General features: G+C 29.5%; 1 protein-coding gene across 18 annotated transcripts in view; it reads left to right on the top strand.

The window, feature by feature from the left end:
• LOC143075075 (uncharacterized) overlaps positions 1–19,718 on the top strand; it is a 133,501-nt gene that overhangs the window by 79,402 nt on the left and 34,381 nt on the right. For all 18 annotated transcript variants that reach the window (XM_076250342.1, XM_076250337.1, XM_076250343.1 and 15 more), the window contains 9 exons: positions 313–419; positions 1,025–1,196; positions 2,100–2,264; positions 2,907–3,047; positions 3,485–3,669; positions 4,647–4,752; positions 5,956–6,114; positions 7,700–7,801; positions 8,572–8,754. In XM_076250342.1, coding sequence (XP_076106457.1) covers positions 313–419; positions 1,025–1,196; positions 2,100–2,264; positions 2,907–3,047; positions 3,485–3,669; positions 4,647–4,752; positions 5,956–6,114; positions 7,700–7,801; positions 8,572–8,754 — 1,320 coding nt within the window. The remainder of the gene's footprint in view (positions 1–312; positions 420–1,024; positions 1,197–2,099; positions 2,265–2,906; positions 3,048–3,484; positions 3,670–4,646; positions 4,753–5,955; positions 6,115–7,699; positions 7,802–8,571; positions 8,755–19,718) is intronic.

Here is a 19,718-nt window from a genome sequence, read left to right as displayed (position 1 = left end):
TTTTTGTTAAACAACCAATTAAAAAAACAAGGAATGGATGAAGAGCATTCAAAACTCTTCAGTCAAATAGAAACTTACAACATACTTCATGGCTTAAAAAAAAAGACAAATAAGTCTACAAAACATTTATCACTTCTGTATATTTTCGAATAAACTTACACAGTTTGCATAGTTTTAATGAGGCTGTCTAAGGTACTTCTGAACATAATAATTCATTTTTATATGCTTGTGAATTATAAGAAATATATGATAACACATAAAAAAGTAAAATTCCAATCAATTTGGAAGTACATTTAGTGTCTCTATCTTTAGGAGAGGCCATCTGAAGGACTAGTGAGTGCCATGAAAGGTTCTAGGTCTGAAGTAAAAGAGGCAGAGAAAAAGTTACAGTTAATTAAAGCGCAGACTGATGAGGCCAAGTATGTTAACATAATGGAATAAATAGTCTCATGGGGATATACAAAAATCCCCCCCTCTTAAAAAAAAATGTTAAGATATTTGGTTATTGTTTTTTCTTCGTTTTCTGTTTTGATAAAAAATAAATAATTATATGAATAAAATAAATGTTGGGTATACATCAAGTAGACAGCAGCCCAAAAACACAGAGAACCTAAAGACATTTATAAGCCATAAGACAATCATAAATATTGACATTTGTCTATATTTGATGCAGAGTATAGCCTGTACTTAAAGATCAACCTCAAATCTAGAGAAAATCAGCCTGATAACATAGGTGACCTATGAATTTAGATTTAAAATGTAAAGGTATTACTACATCAGGTCAAGAAGACTGTGGCTTTATCAGATTGTTTTTGCTTTAAAGAAACAATTTTTATAATAGGTTTAATTCTTCTAAGGCTAAAATTGAAAAATTAAAAAAATAGAATAACGTCTCTAGTTGTGTATAATACCCACCCCTACTACCAACTTCTTATAGGGGTTGAAAAATGCACTGATGCACACCTAAAGACTGTACTTTCAAAATATAGACAGCATATGTAAATTTGAATTCTCCATTAAACAGAACCCAGTTGATGTTGACAGAACTGAAGAGAGAGAATATAGTGAAGGATGTCGAGAGAATAGAGGAAGATTTATCTCGGAAGAAAAGACAAGTGAAGAATTATGAAGATCAGTTAAGATCTAGACTTGGAGATATTAGGGCATCTGATAGTTTTATTGATCCTGATGAAAAAGTAAGAGGCCTTCCGAATGTAACATACAGACTTCTTGTGCTATTATGCATGTATTAATTTTTTGCATGAAGTAAATTGAATTTTGATTTTATCAAGAGCTATCTACCAAACTCAACATAAAAGACCAAAAAATGAAAATTAACATTAAACTACCAAGTTGATTTAGAAATTTATGTGTATAACAAGCAAATTCAAGTGCTACATATGAGCTTTGTCTTATGCTAGAGCAAGAATTAAGGATTATTGCCTTGTTTAAGAATTTTAAGTCATATGCTTGTAATTGCGGGAAACATATTTTTGTTGAATATTTATAATTTTTAAATCTCTGACACATTTTATTCTTTTTTTTTCAAAGGATAGCAAGGTATGCAAAATAACAAGCTTAACACACAATATAATTTAACTGATTTTTATAGAAGTGTGAATTGTTTTAATCAAGAAAGTTTTCATAGATGTTGAGGGGAAAATGGTATCTCATTCACATTTCATATATATATGCAGTTTGTGTTGTTCATCATACAATATACTAACCTGAGTTACCTTCCATTAATATATGTTTGAATAGATTTAACCATCTCATATCACCTTGTTTAAAAAAAGTTTTGAGGTTTCAAGATTTTTGGCTTTAAACAATAATTTTTTTGAAATGCAACACCTTATTGAACAATATGTTAGATATATATTTCCTTTCCAGCCTAAAATATTTTAAAATGTGTACAGATATATTTGCACATCCATAGTGAAGGTTTGCACCTTAAATTTTTAATACAATCTTCGATAGTTTATGATTTTTATGGTTAAAATATTTCTGCAAGACCAAAGTAGAAGAATAAAATATGAATAAAAAGCTTTTTTTAGTGAGTTCAAACATTTGCTCATTTAAGAATCTTCAATTTATTTCAGTTGACCTCATTAGAGGAAGAGAATGCCAGTTTGAAAGTGAGGTTACGACACATGGATGGGTTAGAATTGGAGAGAGATGAATTAGTCAGACAACTGGACTCTGCAAAGGAAGATTTATTTAATGAACAAAGACAGTCTAGAAATAAAATAGAGGAATTACAAGAAGTGAGTTATCTATCTTGTTTTATATCTTTTCCTTACTGGTAGATATTTTGATATTTAATTCTTACTAGATATTCATTGAAAAGAGGTTATTAAAAGTATTCTAAGTTCTAGAATCTGATCAAAATATTTATGCATATAATAAACATAAACAGCTGCTTTCTGTAAAAAAAAAACACAGTTTGTTTGCCATGAAAAAAGGGTAACAAATAAATTATTTGAAGAGGTCAGACAAGCTCTTGTACAGCCAGTTACATTTACATTAAAGGTTTCAAGAATTCACCTGTATATTTTATTACCCTCAGCTGTTGAATGTTTAATCCAAGTTTGATCATTAAATATTGAAAGAATATTTTTTTCTTCCTGTTGAAAAGTGGGGGGGGGGGGGAGATATTTTGTTTTCTTTCACCTGATCTTTACTATGGCTTTTACTGAAAGGCTACACAAATCATTGTGAATAGCAAACAATTTTACCTACATTTTCTTAAGTGTTGTTTTTATACACAAATAACTGTTATCAACATTATTCATAATTTGTGTATGTAGGAATGTTGAATTAAAAAAGCTTTAGGTAAATTGTTGATGTATCTGTTTCCATATAGATTACTCCTGATTACATTTGATACAGTGTATTTTATTTTACAGGAGTTAGAGAATTTAACAGCTCAGGTAGAGGAATATAAATCAGAACCAGGCCACAGACAGAGTAATACTACCTCATTACAGTTCACAAAATTAGAAGATAAAATACATAGACTAGAAAAAGAAAAAGATAATTTAACGCAGGTACTTGCTTACATTTAGACTATCCATAGGACTTTAGTTAGATTCTTAATAGTTCACTTATTCTTCAAACCATTGTAAATGGCCTATAAATATTAAGTAATGCATTTATGATTCATGTAGAATTATTTCTAGAATCACATCAAAAAAATATGGAGGATTGAAAATTCATGTAGAGTTATTTCCCTTGTCTTAAATTAAAGAAAGGCAAAAATGTTGACTTTATTTCCAATATAAAGTTTTATAACAGTGAATAATCCATAATCAAACAAGTTACTTTTAAACTCCCTTTTACATTTATTCATATTTTCTCATCACAATTATATTTGAAATAAATTCAGATTGATAAAAACTTACACACAATGAACAACATATTTGGCACATGCACAAATAATATATCTATATTAACAATTTATTTGAGTTAGTTGAATTTTTTGCAGGATAAGAATAAACTAGTAGAAGATTTACGATTGATATCACGTTCACCAAGGCCTGAGACCAGTAGACAACAAATATTGAACAGAGATGTGGAAGAACTACGTAATGAAGTGGCCACTCTACATAATAAAATAGGAGCTGGTCAGAGAGAAATTAATAACAAAGAAGATATTATTGGTCGATTAAAGTAAGTTATATTTATTCAAGCAATGATTTTAACCCATGGCGTATTTTATGCAATAAAAGACCCTGACATGACAAAATATAAGATTAAAAAAAGCAAACCAATGGCCTGATTTATGATGAAACAATAAAAGAAAAACAAATATGACATACAAAAACCAACACCAACCACTGAATATCAGGCTCCTGACTTGGGACAGGCACATACAGAATGTTATGGAGTTGAAACATATTTTCTAGCACTTAACTCCCCCAAACCTGCAACATCATATCAGGCACACTACGTTTTACAATGTTATCAATAAAATAAAAATTGACATACACATTTTGTGTAAAAACACAAAATCAAATGTATCTTTTTATGCACCAGCCTGGGCTGAGGGGGGATTAATTGTTGCCCATGTCCATCTGTCAAACCCAAAATAATTTTCTGTTCTCTAACTTTAGTTTGCCTCAACCAAATGTTATGAAACTTATACATAATGCTTATAACTTCAAAACACAGATCAATTTGGAATTTGGGTTGCGTCACTATTACTGCACTTGAGTTATGTTATTAAGGTTATATATATGCTAGCAAGGGCATCATCTGTGTCCCATGAACACAGTCTACATTTATTTTTTTAGAATATATAATTTACTTATGGTATTTACCAATGTTAGAGATTTCAATGACAAATCAATTCTCATTTTGTAATAACATTTGGTAGATATTAAAAACAACAAGTATACATATAGAAATATAGTCAAGATTTTTTTTGCATATACTTTTATGAATTTTCATTCAATAGGGGAATTCTTTGACTTGATGAACAAAAGCAAGATGATTGGTTAAGATTTTCTAATCAAGAATTATTTTCTTTTTCTTTCAATGTCTTCTCCTCTTTTTTTGTGTATTCTTTTAACTTGTGTCTTTAATTTAACCCATAAATGCTTGAACCTTATAAAACAGTGTTAAATATGCAATGTTAATCGTTGCAGACAACAGAATCAAGATTTACAACAAATGTACAGTAAAGAGAAAGGACATAAAGATGGTGTAATGGAAGATCACAAACGATCATTGCAAACTCTTAGGAAAGAAATGGTTAGTTGACAACTTTATAGCCTTTATACTCTTTGAATTTATGATTTATTAAGTAAGAGATTCATAAGATCATTCTTGTTCAGTTTTCAAATCAGCCAGTCGTTTCATGGCATGCCAATATTTGAAAGTCTGTTAAGTTCAACTATACAGTATAGGTTTTTCTCATTGTTGGTGACTCTACAGTGACCTATAATGACTTAACTTATCTTCATTTGGATAGCTTGTCGCATTAGTAATCATACCACATCTCCTTATTTATACTTCAGATGAAGTCAGCATTACTTGGGTTTTTTCTTCTTCTCTTAAAATTAGGCTTAATGCTGTTGATATAAATATGTTTATTATATTTCACATGCTCAAATTTGTTAGTTACAAATATGTGTGTTTGAATAAATTATAGGAAGATTTCTTCAAGGTGAGTTTCTGCAAAAATTTGTTGGAAGAGGATATAAAATTATATAGTTTGAACTTATTTACTTATTGTTGTATATTATATAGCTTTACTATATCAGGGCAAGCAAGGAATCGTTTGGTGCACAATTGGGATTGATAAATCATTGAAACTGTGAAAAAAAATAATTCTTATATTTATCTCCATGAAAACTCACGTCATCAAAAAGATTTTCTAAAAACTTGGCATGGACCAGATACTGAATGAAATGTGAACTTTGATATATTACCCAGAGTTACTTTTGTTTATATAAGCAGTTATACTGTGAGGCATGTAAACATAAATGTGTTTTAAAAACAGGACATTACTTAACATGCTTAAAGGAAGGGAGAATTATCTACCTTAATCATACTACCCAGTTAAGATATTAGTAATTGCTAGTGTGTGTTTAGTTCTATCATATTATTTTTTTAACAGATATCATTAAGGATGTAAAAGGAGAACATAGCAGCTGTCTGAATTTTATTTTTAACTTTCAAGAGAACTTATTTTAAAAACATACAACTGAGTACACATTACTGGTTTAGGATAAACATATAAGTCTGAGAATTAAAGTAAATGTTGTTCTATATCCAACACGTAAGAAGCGAATCATGTAGACCAAAATAAAGAAATTTCTTGCAGTAATCTACGATGTTGTTGTCTTTGTGTAGCATTATATCCATCAAGAAAATGTTCTTTAGAAATTTCCACAAAAAGATGGCAAGCTATGAATTTATTGTTATAATCACTTAATTCATTTACATCTACAGGATTCTGCCATGGTTCAAATGAGAGAGAATATGTTTTTAGAAAAGCAGAAATCTTTAGAGGATTTGAGGAGCACTCTGGAGAAGGATAAGCGTGATGCACTTGCACGGGCTGAGGATAAATTTAATCATCATATCAAAAGTCAATCCAATTCTATTAAAGTAAGATGCGCACAAGTTTACCACAAATAGAAAACAACCTAGTATCATGAAAATATAAATGAATTAATTGGACAGATGCACTCTTGTTACTCAAATATATGTTTGACCGTGAAATTCTTTACGCTTTGCTTTAACTCTTATTCATATGTAAATTGTTTTGTCTTTTGATATATTTTTAAACAAATTGAAATTCTATTTATATATTTATCCATTTGCATTTATAGATAGCATCAAATAAATTGTGATTTATGCTTAAATTGTCTCCCTTGAAATATTGCTGCAGATTTAAATTATCTCCCTTTATTCAGTGAAATTTGTCTAAACCCACCCTTTTGGACTTAACATTGGACTGAACATTTTGTAAAATATTTGTTGCACTTAAATTTATTGTTCAAATTTGTAGTGCATTTCTTGACAAAAGAGTTCTGTTATGTCAGGTTTAAAATTAACACAGGATTTGATATTACACATGTTTTACTATTTATAAAAACACTGCAGTTTAATTGAGATGAAAATTATTCTGTATTTGCAGCTTAGTAATAAAAGCCTCTTTAATTATTTACAAAATTGAAGTCCCATCGTTTGTTGTGTAACCATAGGGATTACATAACAGATTTATGAATAATTTATAAATTATAGAAAACTTTATCAATTGAAATTTAATCAACAATTTGTTCATGTTAGATGCATCAAAATATCCTGATGATTTTAACATTAGTTCACCAAACATATCATGTTATGTTTTGTAAAGTATTTAGGAAGTCAAAAATGGAATTTTAAATTAAATATACAGTTTGCAATAGTTGAATATATTATCCTCATTAAATGTTTATTTCTGATGTATATCTGTTTGTCAGACAGTGCAGTAATAAAAGTATTCATTTATAGAACAGTAATCTGCTTATGAATACATTGCTGGTTTTGGGGATTCATACTTCACAGGAATAGGAGATCATATGTACACTCAAAATGATAATACATATTTCAATGGGTATTAAATTGGTTGGTTGGGAAGAACCATGAAATTCTGGAAAATTGGGACCAAATGAACAATTTTTCCTATAAAATTGGGACCCAATGAACAATTTTTCCTATAAAATTGGGACCAAATGAACAATTTTTCCTATAAAATTGGGACCCAATGAACAATTATTCCTATAAAAACTTTGAACATCCTAGAAGCTTCTTTTATAAAGGTATAGGAACAGAGGAAAAATTGAAAAAAAAAACTCGAGGAAATTCCATATCTAGTACAGGATTTTGTTACTCTTAACTTAAGCTTCTCAAGCAGTCTTGATAGGGATTATATAAAGTTGTATGTACTGAAATTAAAAGAAGGTATTTAATTATTTACGTCGATTATCACTGAACTAGTACACATTTTTGTATAGGGACCAGCTGAAGCACACCTCCAGGTGCAGGATTTTCTCGCTGTGTTGAAGACCTATTGGTGGCCTTTGACTGTTATCTGCTTTTTGGTCGGGTTGTTGTCTCTTTGACATTTTTCCCATTTCCATTCTTAATTTTGTGAGGCTAGAAATCTATGTAGGTAACTGTTTCTGTATAGCTGTAATATATGTTATAGGATAAAGAAGGAGAGTTATCCAGAATGATAGATTTAGTGAAGAAACTAGAGGAGGACCGAAGGGATGTTGAAACAAGAGTCAAAAGTGATTCACAAAAACAGGTACAATTGTACTTTATAAATGGAAAAAGTTGATAAATTTGCTATTTCCACTCTCTAACTATATTTTTCCACAATTAAATTTTCTCAAACTTATACACAATCAATATAACCACCAAACACAGACCAATTTTAATTTGGGTAACTTCACTTTCATATCTTCCAGTTACCCTATTACTGTTTGTTATTTAAGGAATGACTAATATTTTTTCTGTCTATGAAGAAATAACATAAAAAATTTGGTGCACACTGAATAACGCGTGTAGCAGGTTATTTAACAGTGTGCACCACATTTTTATGTTATTTTGAAAAGACAGAAAAAATATTACAGTCATTTCTTATAATTTAATTCTAAATTCTATTTTAAACCTCAGAAAACCATGAAAAATCATTGATGACGTCACGTTCACATGACTAAATTATGTCTATGGGCTGATAACAAAATAACGTCAGCCAATCAGAAGATGTGTACATCCAAAATTAAATTATTGAACAATGAGAGCAATTGAAAAAAAGAGCAGTCTCTAATGATAACAAACAGAAACAAATGATGATAAAAATAAAACAAAGCTTCAATAAGTCTAATTAGTACTTTTACTCTTACATATTTACAAGGAGGGCATCTGGACACATTTTTCTTTATTTAATAAAAATGGAAAGTTAGATATATTAATCCCACAACATACTTTTTTCAAATAAATATGTTTACAAGTCAGCTGTTAGCATTATTTAATATTATAACTGATAATTTATTGCATGTATTAAACTTTCAGATTGATGATTTTGTCAAAAAGGAGAAATTGAAATTAGAAGCTGACTTTGAATGGCGATTACATAAAGAGAAGGAACAGTTCCAACAGGAATTTAAAGTGAATTTTACTGGATTATCTAAAGAATTGGAGGAGGCTAAGAAGGTCAAGGCTACATTACTGGCACAGATTGAAAAACTTACTACTGTAAGTAATACTATTTTTATATCTCACCATTAAATAATTTATATGTGAAAAACTTACCTGGGTTCCTGCAGAAAGTTGCACTCTTCAAAGTTGCAACTCACCAATATTATAACAAATTCTATAACCTGTTATTAAGCATAAATAGTATTTTCATAAGAAGCCGGTTATTTTATTTTATCAGTTTTTCTTCTCCTTGAATAAGAAAATCAAATTTTTGGTTTGACATCATAACCTCATTGTTCAAATGTTTTTCAGTGAAAGAACTCTCATTTGAAAGTTTGAAAATGGTAATTTTTGAAATCTCAAGAAGAGATTTTATATGAATTTATAGGGTTAAATATACTTACCATGAAATTACATTTATATTATATAGAATATGTTTGCTTTCACAACATGTTCTCATCGCAATTAACTAGGTGATTAAAAATTACATCCATGAGATGTACTCACCTACGTCATAGTTCACCTGTGTAACATACACTAGCTTTAGTTTTAATTTGTCGTTTAATTGAATAATTTCAATTAAGTGAACAAAAAACTGAATTTATTCCAGGGGTGGTGGTGGATTGTGGTAAGTATATTTAACCCTATAAATTCATATAAAATCTCTTCTTGAGATTTCAAAAATTACCATTTTATATGAATTTGGTTAAATATACTTACCATGAAATTACATTTATATTATATAGAATATTTACTGATTAACAAGCAGTATTTCATTTGGTGGAGGATAAATTCTCTCACACACATACAATTTCAACATATAAAAAAATTATGTGAAATTTTTTAAAAAGTAACTCCATTAAATTTTGTAAATACGGATATTAGTAAAAACCGAAATTACTGAATTTATTATACAATGAAGCTATGCTGCATAACTATATGTATCAATGTCAAACTTTGCAGATTGTATAAATACAAGTATGCAAAATTAATAGACTTGATGTAGAGTTGTCTCAATGGCACTCACATGTATATATATACCCCATCTTTCTATATCTGATGAATAAATAATCTGCAGGTCAGTATAGAAATAATTATATTAAAGCTCCTTCATTATGAGCTAAATGTGTTGTAATATTTATGCAACAGTAAATAAGCATTTATTTCTGAATAGGTTGTTCTTGTTGCTTGTACAAATCGACAAGAACTAATCCAACCTTAATTTCATTACTTTCCACTTTGAAAATTAAGTTTATTTGGAAACATTATTACCTTTCTTTAACTTTCCATTGTTTTCTCTATATTAATATAATAACAGATAATATATGATTGCTGTCGTCTTTTGATAACCTGATCAATATCACATCTTTCGAAATAAATTCTTTTCTACTTAATTAAAGAATTATAATCAATTAAAATATACTTTGTAAATAGGTGTCCTTAATACAATCAAAGTTTATTAAAGACTCAAACCAAAGTTGTTTCATGATTATGCTAAATCTGGATTAATCTTTAAACTTTTTTAAAGTTATAGTCCCTGAGAATTTGCTTCTCTGCTAGATATACTACTTTTAATATTTTATAGATTTAGAATAAAATATTTTCATCAAGAGAAGTCTTGTACTATTGTATAATGACAATTCTCTAAACTGACTAAATTTAAAAAATCTGATAAAATTACTATGAGTGGTAGAACCTTTGAATACAATGTCTACCATTTCAACCATGAACAATATTTTTGTTTTGTATTGGACTACTCAAGTGTAAAAATACAGAAATGGACAAATCAGTGGAAAAGTTTCAGTATACATGTTTCCATTGATATACTGCTTCCACAGAACATTTGGATGTTGAGCTGAATTAAAGCCATGATTGTTGTCCTTATAAGTCCAAAAAGAATGCTAACAGATGATTTTCTCCAGCTATGAAAAATCTGTCTAAAATAAAATGTTTTGATATTTCTAATTAACATTCACAACGGTTAACTTTCTAGGATATCTTGCCATGTACAGTTCCAAATTTAAAGAAACAAAAATTTGACATAATGAACAACTCTTGTATGTTGCTCTTGACAATTGTTTATATTAATTTCAGAAATTATTTCGCTATCAGAAATACTAAAATGCAACTTGTCAAATATAGTTCTATAGTTGTATTTAAAGAAAAACACTTGTTTGGCAATATGGAAAACACTTAATGTACCAACTTGCAGTATCCTTAAGTGTTCTTAGTTATTTCAGAAATGGTTTCACTATCAAAAATGCTCATTTTATTTCTGTCTTGGTTCACCTCATCTGAATCCTATACATTCTGATATGATTCAATATATATCAACCAAACAGCTTTTGGTAGTATTTTGTGACTTCAACCCAGTCATTTGGTTAACTTAGTCACTCAGAAGAATTTTGCATTTGTCCCCAGATTTGGCAAAAACAAAATTAATGTGATTTAAATAATCACATCTTTCAAAACAATATTGAATCAAAATTCAAAGTAATTGTTTAAAATAAACACATTTCAATTTTGTGTAGCATATTCTTGCATAAGATACTAACTGTATGCTATATATTTATATTATTCTGGCTGGTAATATGGAAATTGAAAAGTGAATAATTACCATCAATTCCGAGGTTAAAATCACATGCATTCGGAAAACCTTCCTGCATATAGATTATATACAACTTGATTTTGACCAGACTAGATTTTTGTAACTTTATGCTTATAATGAGCAAAAATAAAAATAAACAGTGACATTTTAATATTTAGGTATAATATTAAGAAAATGTCTCGCATTTGATTTGATATAATCATGGAATTATCATACTATATTTTACTTCCATGTACTATTCTTAGACTATTGAAAGCTATTTGCTAACTATTAATCAGTCTTTTAAATAAATTGCTTTTCCTACATTTTGCTGTAAGATTAACTGCTTCTACACTGGTGCTAAAAATTTGAGAACCAATTGAAATGTATATATATTATATGTTTATATTGGTACATCATGTGTTACTCCAAAAAAAAAAAAAAACCTCTTCTTTTTTTTCTGCATCTTGTAAAGACTGACTAAATAAAAGGTTTATATAAAGAGCTGTATAATAGATAGTTTCAAATCTTGAGAACTACTTCAATTTCCTAGACCATGTCTAGCATTTTAAATAAATCCTGCATCCAGAATGCTTTAAATCTTATTTATTTATTTACCAATATTTTACTAATTTTTTTACAAGATCTAAATTAATGATAATCTTGTTTCTATAAATCAGCATATTTGAGTCCTCTATACTTCAGAATTCTGAATCAATATTTAACTCTAGGAAAAACAATGTGTAGCCATTGCATAAACTGTTGGGTTCTACCAATCTCACAATAAGAATAAAACGGACCCAATGAATGAATCCTTATAGCAGAAACTTGCCCATCTGTTGGCATTGCTTAGAAAACTTAAGATGTAAATTAAGGCATAATTTTCTATCTTTAAAAGAGCATCCAAACTCCTTTTGCTTTCATGATTGGAAGATATATGTATAATTTAACAGTGATTCCCATATAGTGAGGGTAGTCTCTTAAGTCTTACGTTATCACCTCTTCTTTTTTTTTTTTTTTTGTACTCAAAACAAAACAGAATTAGTACATATTATATTTAATAAATGCATTGGCAATGTACACTCTGAATTATGTAATCAATATATAAGCCATTACTTTGAATGAGTCTTTGTGAAATGCATCATGGCATCACCTAAATTCTTTATTCAATAGACAATCTAATGTTTACATAAAAACATATAAAAGCCTTTGTTTCCTTACTGCCGACAAAAACAAACAATTGGTTATAGCAGTTCATACTTATAATATTCATGTTCTTCTTGTCATAAGTAAACTGACCATGAAATTTAATATAAGTAAAAAGAGTTGTCACAAGCTATCAACTGTATTTAGAACAGTGCTCCATTCTTACTGTCTCCATGTCTGTTAGAGCATTGGAGAATTATTTATCAGTAAAAAAATAATTAAATATTTACAGCAATTTGCTGTTCTGGAAAAATATTTCAGGCTTCTAAGAATTACTGTCCTGATTTAAACTGGACATATTTAAAAGAAGTATGTATTGGTATGCTTAAACTACAATCACATTTGTATTGTACTAGATAACAATGTATCATTTTCAGTGTCTTTAATATCTGTCTTGACTATTTCCAGACACTTGTTCAATATATTATCAATATGAGCAAATATGTTAATTGACTAAACTGTTGGTTTATCACCAAAAACAATGTGCAACCAAATATTAGCTATGCTTGTGTTGTTTTAAAATATAATAAAAGTAGACATAATGTTCCCTGGGTGGAAGGATGTCTAGAAAAGTCAGATAGACCTGAACTTAAATTCACTAGTCTGATTCTAATTTATTTTATTTGCAACAATCATCCACGTGCAATTCTATGCTCCATAAATATCAATGTGCAATAAATAAATCGTTATGATTTAATTTTATGTAAGATATCAAATCTGTATTTTATTAGAATGAATGCAACTTACAGATTCTAAATCATGCATGTTGTTCTAGTTCCTATGTTTCCTGTATGAAACATGTCAACAGTAATCAAATAGACTTGGCAAAATCCCTATTCTATTTTAAGTCTATAGTGATCCATTGAGCACGTTTTATTTTCAATAAATATGGTTTATGTTCCCTGAATGGAAGGTTAACCAAATAAACATCATCAGTTGTGGGCAAAATCCCTATTCTGATTGTGATGTATTTATCAACTGTTAAAACAGTATCACTGATGGTCTACGCTCCCTGTATGGAACGTTTTCCAAATAAAACAATCAGAAATGGGCAGATTCCCTTTTCTGATTGAAATTTATTGAACCAATCGAGGTTCTAGTCACAATAGTGGTATACGCTCCCATACGGACGTCATCCACATTAAAATAATCAGATCTGGTCAAAATACCTATTCTGATTTAATAGTTATGTGTTTACACAGTCTCGTGTACCAGGTGTACACGTAACAGACTGCAAATTGTAAACAATCGAACCAATTGAGGTTCTAGTGACAATAGTGGTATACGCTCCCATACGGACGTTTTCCACATGAAAAACAATCAGATCTGGTCATAATACCTATTCTGATTTTAATATAGTGATGTGGTCCGAGACCACAATTGTCGTCCCTTGATTTTCGTTGTTCACGAATATAGTCCCTAGTGTTAACAGTGGGTTACTTGCCAATAATTTTTATACCCCTTCCAAATTTATTTCTCCATGTTTAATGCCTCAAATTGTAAGTAGGGGGGTGAAATTACACAGTAAAAAAATTTGGGTCCAGAATTTTACAGGAAAGTAGTGATTCGGTCCAGCTGAAAAAGGTTAAAAATTAGCACTTCGGAAGCTGTCAAAAGATTTCAAGACACCCTAAACACAAAATTGTCCATATTTTGAGTTTGAGGCGATGAAGTTTTCTATAATTTTGATATAATTTGTCCCAAAAGTAGTACAACACACTGTAAAAATTTCATTGAGAAAGCGCAGGTGGGATTTTTTTAATTTTCATTTATGTTCTAAAAGAAATGCACTACGAATTAATTGTGTTCTCGGACCTAAGAGGTGAAGTCTGTAAAAATAGAATCTGTAATTTGGCAACTTCCCAAAATGATTTGGTGGTGTCAATTTGTCAAATAGCATGAAACTAAAGGATTTAAACTTTTATTTTATAGAATTTCTGCAAAAATGACCAATTTTGGCATTTTATGGTCAAAATAGGCATTTTAAGGCTTTTTCAATATTGATGCATACATGGCATCCTGACTTTCTATCTGACAGGTTTTCATGTGTCAATACTTGTGTTTCTATGCCTTTATCTAGTTCTTTTACTTGTTTATGAACTCAAAATCAACAGAAAAGAAGATTATCTCAGACAATATGTACAAAATGTGTTGTATAAATGACCCTTGTCTAACGCCCTGTTTGGATGAAGTCAAAAGTGGGGTTCTTGGTACATAAAATTTGAAGTCCTCAATTAAGACCTCACTAAATTTGTATCCAAAGCACTTTACAATGTCTATTGTACCTGTTCCATCTCACATAACATCTTTTTTTTCTTCTGTAGGATAGCAAGTGGTTTAAATATAAGCCTGTTGAGACTAAAATTGCATTCAAGTATTTCATTAAAAAGGCAAAAATCTTTGTATCAGACCATACTCTCTGTAAGAAAAGTTAATTGCAAGAGCCTTTTTGTGCTCAGATTTGTTGTATCATGTCACATGAGTATAGAAAGGATAAAAAAGACACAATTTTTTATTTCTTATAGCCTCAATATGCATTTTTAAATGTAAATATGTGGCACGGCCTAAATTGACCCTTATTTTTTTCCAGTCTTACTTGGCTTAAGACCCTTTTAAACTAATATGATATGTTATTTGTGACTTTTCTTTCCATTTAAAGTACATTCAATACATATGTAAGGATTATTTATAACCAAAAAGCTTCACAAATTTAAAATTGCTGGAAAATATTACATCTTCATGTAAGGCCCCCTTTCATTGAAAAACCTCAATTTTTAGGCCCAGGCTGATATAAATTTCACTTTTGAATAATTATGCTAAGTCTGATAAATCAAATGAGTACTCTATTGCTTTAAATACATAATAAATGATATATTAGGGCATTTAAAAAGTATTTTTTTGCAATATTTTAATTTTCAAAGCCCATAATGTTGATAGTTGAAATTATTCAATTTTAACGTTAAAATTTGACACGCAAAGATGAGTATTGAATTTAACATATTGTCTATAATATATATCCTATTGTTATGAAACTTTGCAAGCAGTGTTATAATTAATTAAGCTTTGGTCATACCAAGTTTTTTTAAGATTTGTCAACTCTTTCTATCCTATTAGGTCCGAGACCACAATTGTCGTCCCTTGATTTTCGTTGTTCACGAATATAGTCCCTAGTGTTAACAGTGGGTTACTTGCCAATAATTTTTATACCCCTTCCAAATTTATTTCTCCATGTTTAATGCCTCAAATTGTAAGTAGGGGGGTGAAATTACACAGTAAAAAAATTTGGGTCCAGAATTTTACAGGAAAGTAGTGATTCGGTCCAGCTGAAAAAGGTTAAAAATTAGCACTTCGGAAGCTGTCAAAAGATTTCAAGACACCCTAAACACAAAATTGTCCATATTTTGAGTTTGAGGCGATGAAGTTTTCTATAATTTTGATATAATTTGTCCCAAAAGTAGTACAACACACTGTAAAAATTTCATTGAGAAAGCGCAGGTGGGATTTTTTTAATTTTCATTTATGTTCTAAAAGAAATGCACTACGAATTAATTGTGTTCTCGGACCATGTGTTTACACAGTCTCGTGTACAGACTGCAAATTGTAAACAATCGACTTTATCCAAACTTTACACTCGACCCGTTTCGTAGCATTGCTCTAATGCAGTGAAAAATCCGGTCAGCTGAGCGTGAAAAAAGAAATAAACATCCGTTTAAATATATATCTTTTTAAAAAACGTAGCACTCACGTAACATGTCCGATTTTGACAGCTAAATTCTGCCTTTCCTCGGACCCGATTTAATGTTTGAAAATGGCGGCTAAACAAAGGTCATTTTCTATGTCGTCGTATTTCCAGACTCGTAAGCTGTAAAAATGACGAAAACGTGCACATCAGAAACTTGGCAGAAGCGCTGTATTCTGATTTACATTAAATTAATCGTAAATCGATATTCCGAAAACAAATAATGTCTTTTATAAAACATAAGGATTTTCAACAGTAAACTGTTAAAAATCCTTGCCGACGAGAAACATGCGTTCTCTTGAACGCAAAAATTAAAACTAAAGCTAGTGTATGTTACACAGGTGAACTATGACGTAGGTGAGTACATCTCATGGATGTAATTTTTAATCACCTAGTTAATTGCGATGAGAACATGTTGTGAAAGCAAACATATTCTATATAATATAAATGTAATTTCATGGTAAGTATATTTAACCAAATTCATATAAAATTGATATCTATAATGAGGAGGTATTAATAAATCTGTATGATTTTTATGCTCCATTTATGGGCATTATGTTTTCTGGTCTGTATGCCATTTGTCCATTTGTTTGTTTGTCTGTCCGTTTGTCCTGCTTCAGGTTAAGGTTTTTGTTCAAGGTAATTTTTGATGAAGTTGAAGTTCTATCAACTTGAAAAAAAGTTGAAAACAACATGTTTAATAATTTCTTGATCCGAAGCACTTTTCTGGATTTACCTTCATCAGGAATGCTCTGAGCCAAACATTTGAAATCCTAAGAAACCTAGTACATATGTTCCTTATGATATGATCTTTCTTATTTTAATGCCAAATTTCAGTTCTGACCCCAATTTCATGGTCCACTGAACATAGAAAATGATGGTGTGATTGGGGCATCCATGTACTATGGACACATTCGTGTTTAAAGTTAACATGTATAAGCAGGCAATCGAGATTTCTTTTAGATTTGTAAAGTTAGCCTCTATAAAGTGTGATCATTAAGACCTTAAGCTTATTGGTCATCTCACTTGTTTTTATTGTTCTGACCAGTTATAATGTATTCATAAAGCAATATGTTAAATGTTCATATATTATAAAATGTTCATATAGTAAAAGGTAAATATTGTTCTTGGTGATATTTGACTTATGTGTTTATAATGGGATGATCTGGTAAATATTGCCTTAACTATTTACCACAATGTGTCGTGTAGGAAACATTTAATAAATATAATCCCTACTTAGTTTAAAAATTTACCTTCTTGGTTAAAAGAATTATATAACCAGAATAATACAAACGGGAGAAACATAGAAATATATATACTTACAATAGAGTTGTATATACTTACAATAGAGATGTATATACTTACAATAGAGTTGTATATACTTACAATAGAGAAATATATACTTACAATAGAGTTGTATATACTTACAATAGAGTTGTATGTAGATATTGGCTGTTGAAACATAGAAATATATACTTACAATAGAGTTGTATGTAGATATTGGCTGTTTGAAAGAAGAACACATGTTTTTACTGTGCATGCTATTTATTGACCCTGTCACATGTATGTTGCAATAGAAAGTCTTTCTTTAACATTTAGGTTCAGTAAACATCAGCCAATGGCTAGAGTTTTCAGACATCAATAACTTTTTTAATCCTAGTGTATGGAATTTATTGAATTTGGATAGAAGCTTTTTTGTATCCAGAGCTAATGAGCCTGTCTTATAACATTTTGGAATTAAAGAAGGTTCACGAAGGGTTAAAATTGGCCCTAAATTTTTTATGTTTTTCAAAACGGCCAAACAATTACAAATTTCACAAATAAGTACTTGTGATAATACTATTAAGACAAAAATGTATTTTTCTGGCACCTTCCTTTACAATTTATGAAGCTATGACCCCTTAAAAAAACATTATTTGTATTTTAAGGTCAATTTTGGAACTTTTTACCTATAATTTCAATTGTTTTTGGCATAATTAACCATGGCCTCCATCCACAATCCAAAAATTTTATATTGATGAATTCTATATAAAAAATGGAATCTTTTGGTACCAACACATTCATTGGTGGCGGCCAATGTGTTTCTGAAGCTTTTAGGTCTGAAAATTGCACAAAATCATCATATTTTGACAAACTGTCCTAAATGGTCTTACTTTGGAGAATATTATGTACTTTTATGAAAAGAACTGATGTATCTATAGCTAGCATTAAGATTTATGAAATAGACCCATTTATGAACCAAATTATGACCTTTATGGTGTTTTATGATAAAGTTGATATTTAAGGCCATTTTGTGCCATAAGTGAACACTTCAATTATTTTATCAAACATTCATACAATTTGATGATACTTTGGCAAAAGCTTTCTTATGATTTCATGGGGAAATCTAAAGTTAACCTCTGAATGTTTTCTAATAAATAGTTGAATTGAATTGTGATGATAAAGACTTTTTTGCTTGCTTGTATTTATAGTTTTAAACACTGCATTCATAAAGATATATCCTTATTCATATAATTGAAAAAACTAGAAAAGGTAAATATTGTTCTATAATGTCTGAAGCCAAATTAAAAATAATAAAAAAATTGTTTTAAGTATTTTGCTGGTTGTTTTAAAGTTTTTTTACAATTAGCATATGTACAGGATAAATGGACTCACTTTAAACAGTCCAATTTTACAATGAAAGCAGCAAATGCAGAAGAGACACATGGAAGTCTACACATATTACTGCTTGAAATTTAATATTTTTACAAATTTATGAAGAAAAAGTCATGTCTTCAAAATTTTATTTTCAAATCTGGTAAAAGTAATAGTTGTCTTAAAGTAAAGGAACTATAAAGGATTACTGATAAATTGCCAATATCTTGAGTAAAAATATTCTTTTCTGACTATACTTTTCTTTAACTCTCCTTAGGTGACATTTGGAGAATCGGTAAAATACAATAATTTGACAAATTCATTTGTTAAATATTTAAAACAAGAATGTGTCCAAAGTACACAGATGCCCCACTCGCACTATCCTTTTCCATGTTCCATGGACTGTGAAATTGGGTAATAATCTAATTTGGCATTAAAATTAGAAAGATTATACTATAAGGAACATATCCCTCATGGAAAATTGGTGGCTGAATATTGTCTTAATTATTTCTGAATTATATCTGAATAATCGTCTGAATATGTCTGAATGTTGTATTTGTGTCTATTTCTGAATATTGACTGGATTTCGGACTATTCAGCCAGTATTCAGAAACAGAAATATTCAGAAACTAAGAAATATTCAGAAAATTTATGGTTTAAATGATGCTGTATTTAAGAAATATTCAGCCATTTTTTAAGACATATTCAGCAATATTCAGAAATCTTCAGCCAATATTCTTCCAATCTTCAGCCATACTAAGAAATATTCAGACATATTAAGAAATATTCAGACATATCAAGAAATATTCAGAAATATTCATATATATTCAGAAATATTCATATATATTCAGAAAT

This window comes from Mytilus galloprovincialis, chromosome 5, assembly GCF_965363235.1.
Source record: "Mytilus galloprovincialis chromosome 5, xbMytGall1.hap1.1, whole genome shotgun sequence".
In the NCBI taxonomy this organism is placed as follows: Eukaryota; Metazoa; Mollusca; class Bivalvia; order Mytilida; family Mytilidae; genus Mytilus; species Mytilus galloprovincialis.
Note: the sequence above shows the minus strand (reverse complement) of the source record. Positions and strands in the feature narration are given on the sequence as shown.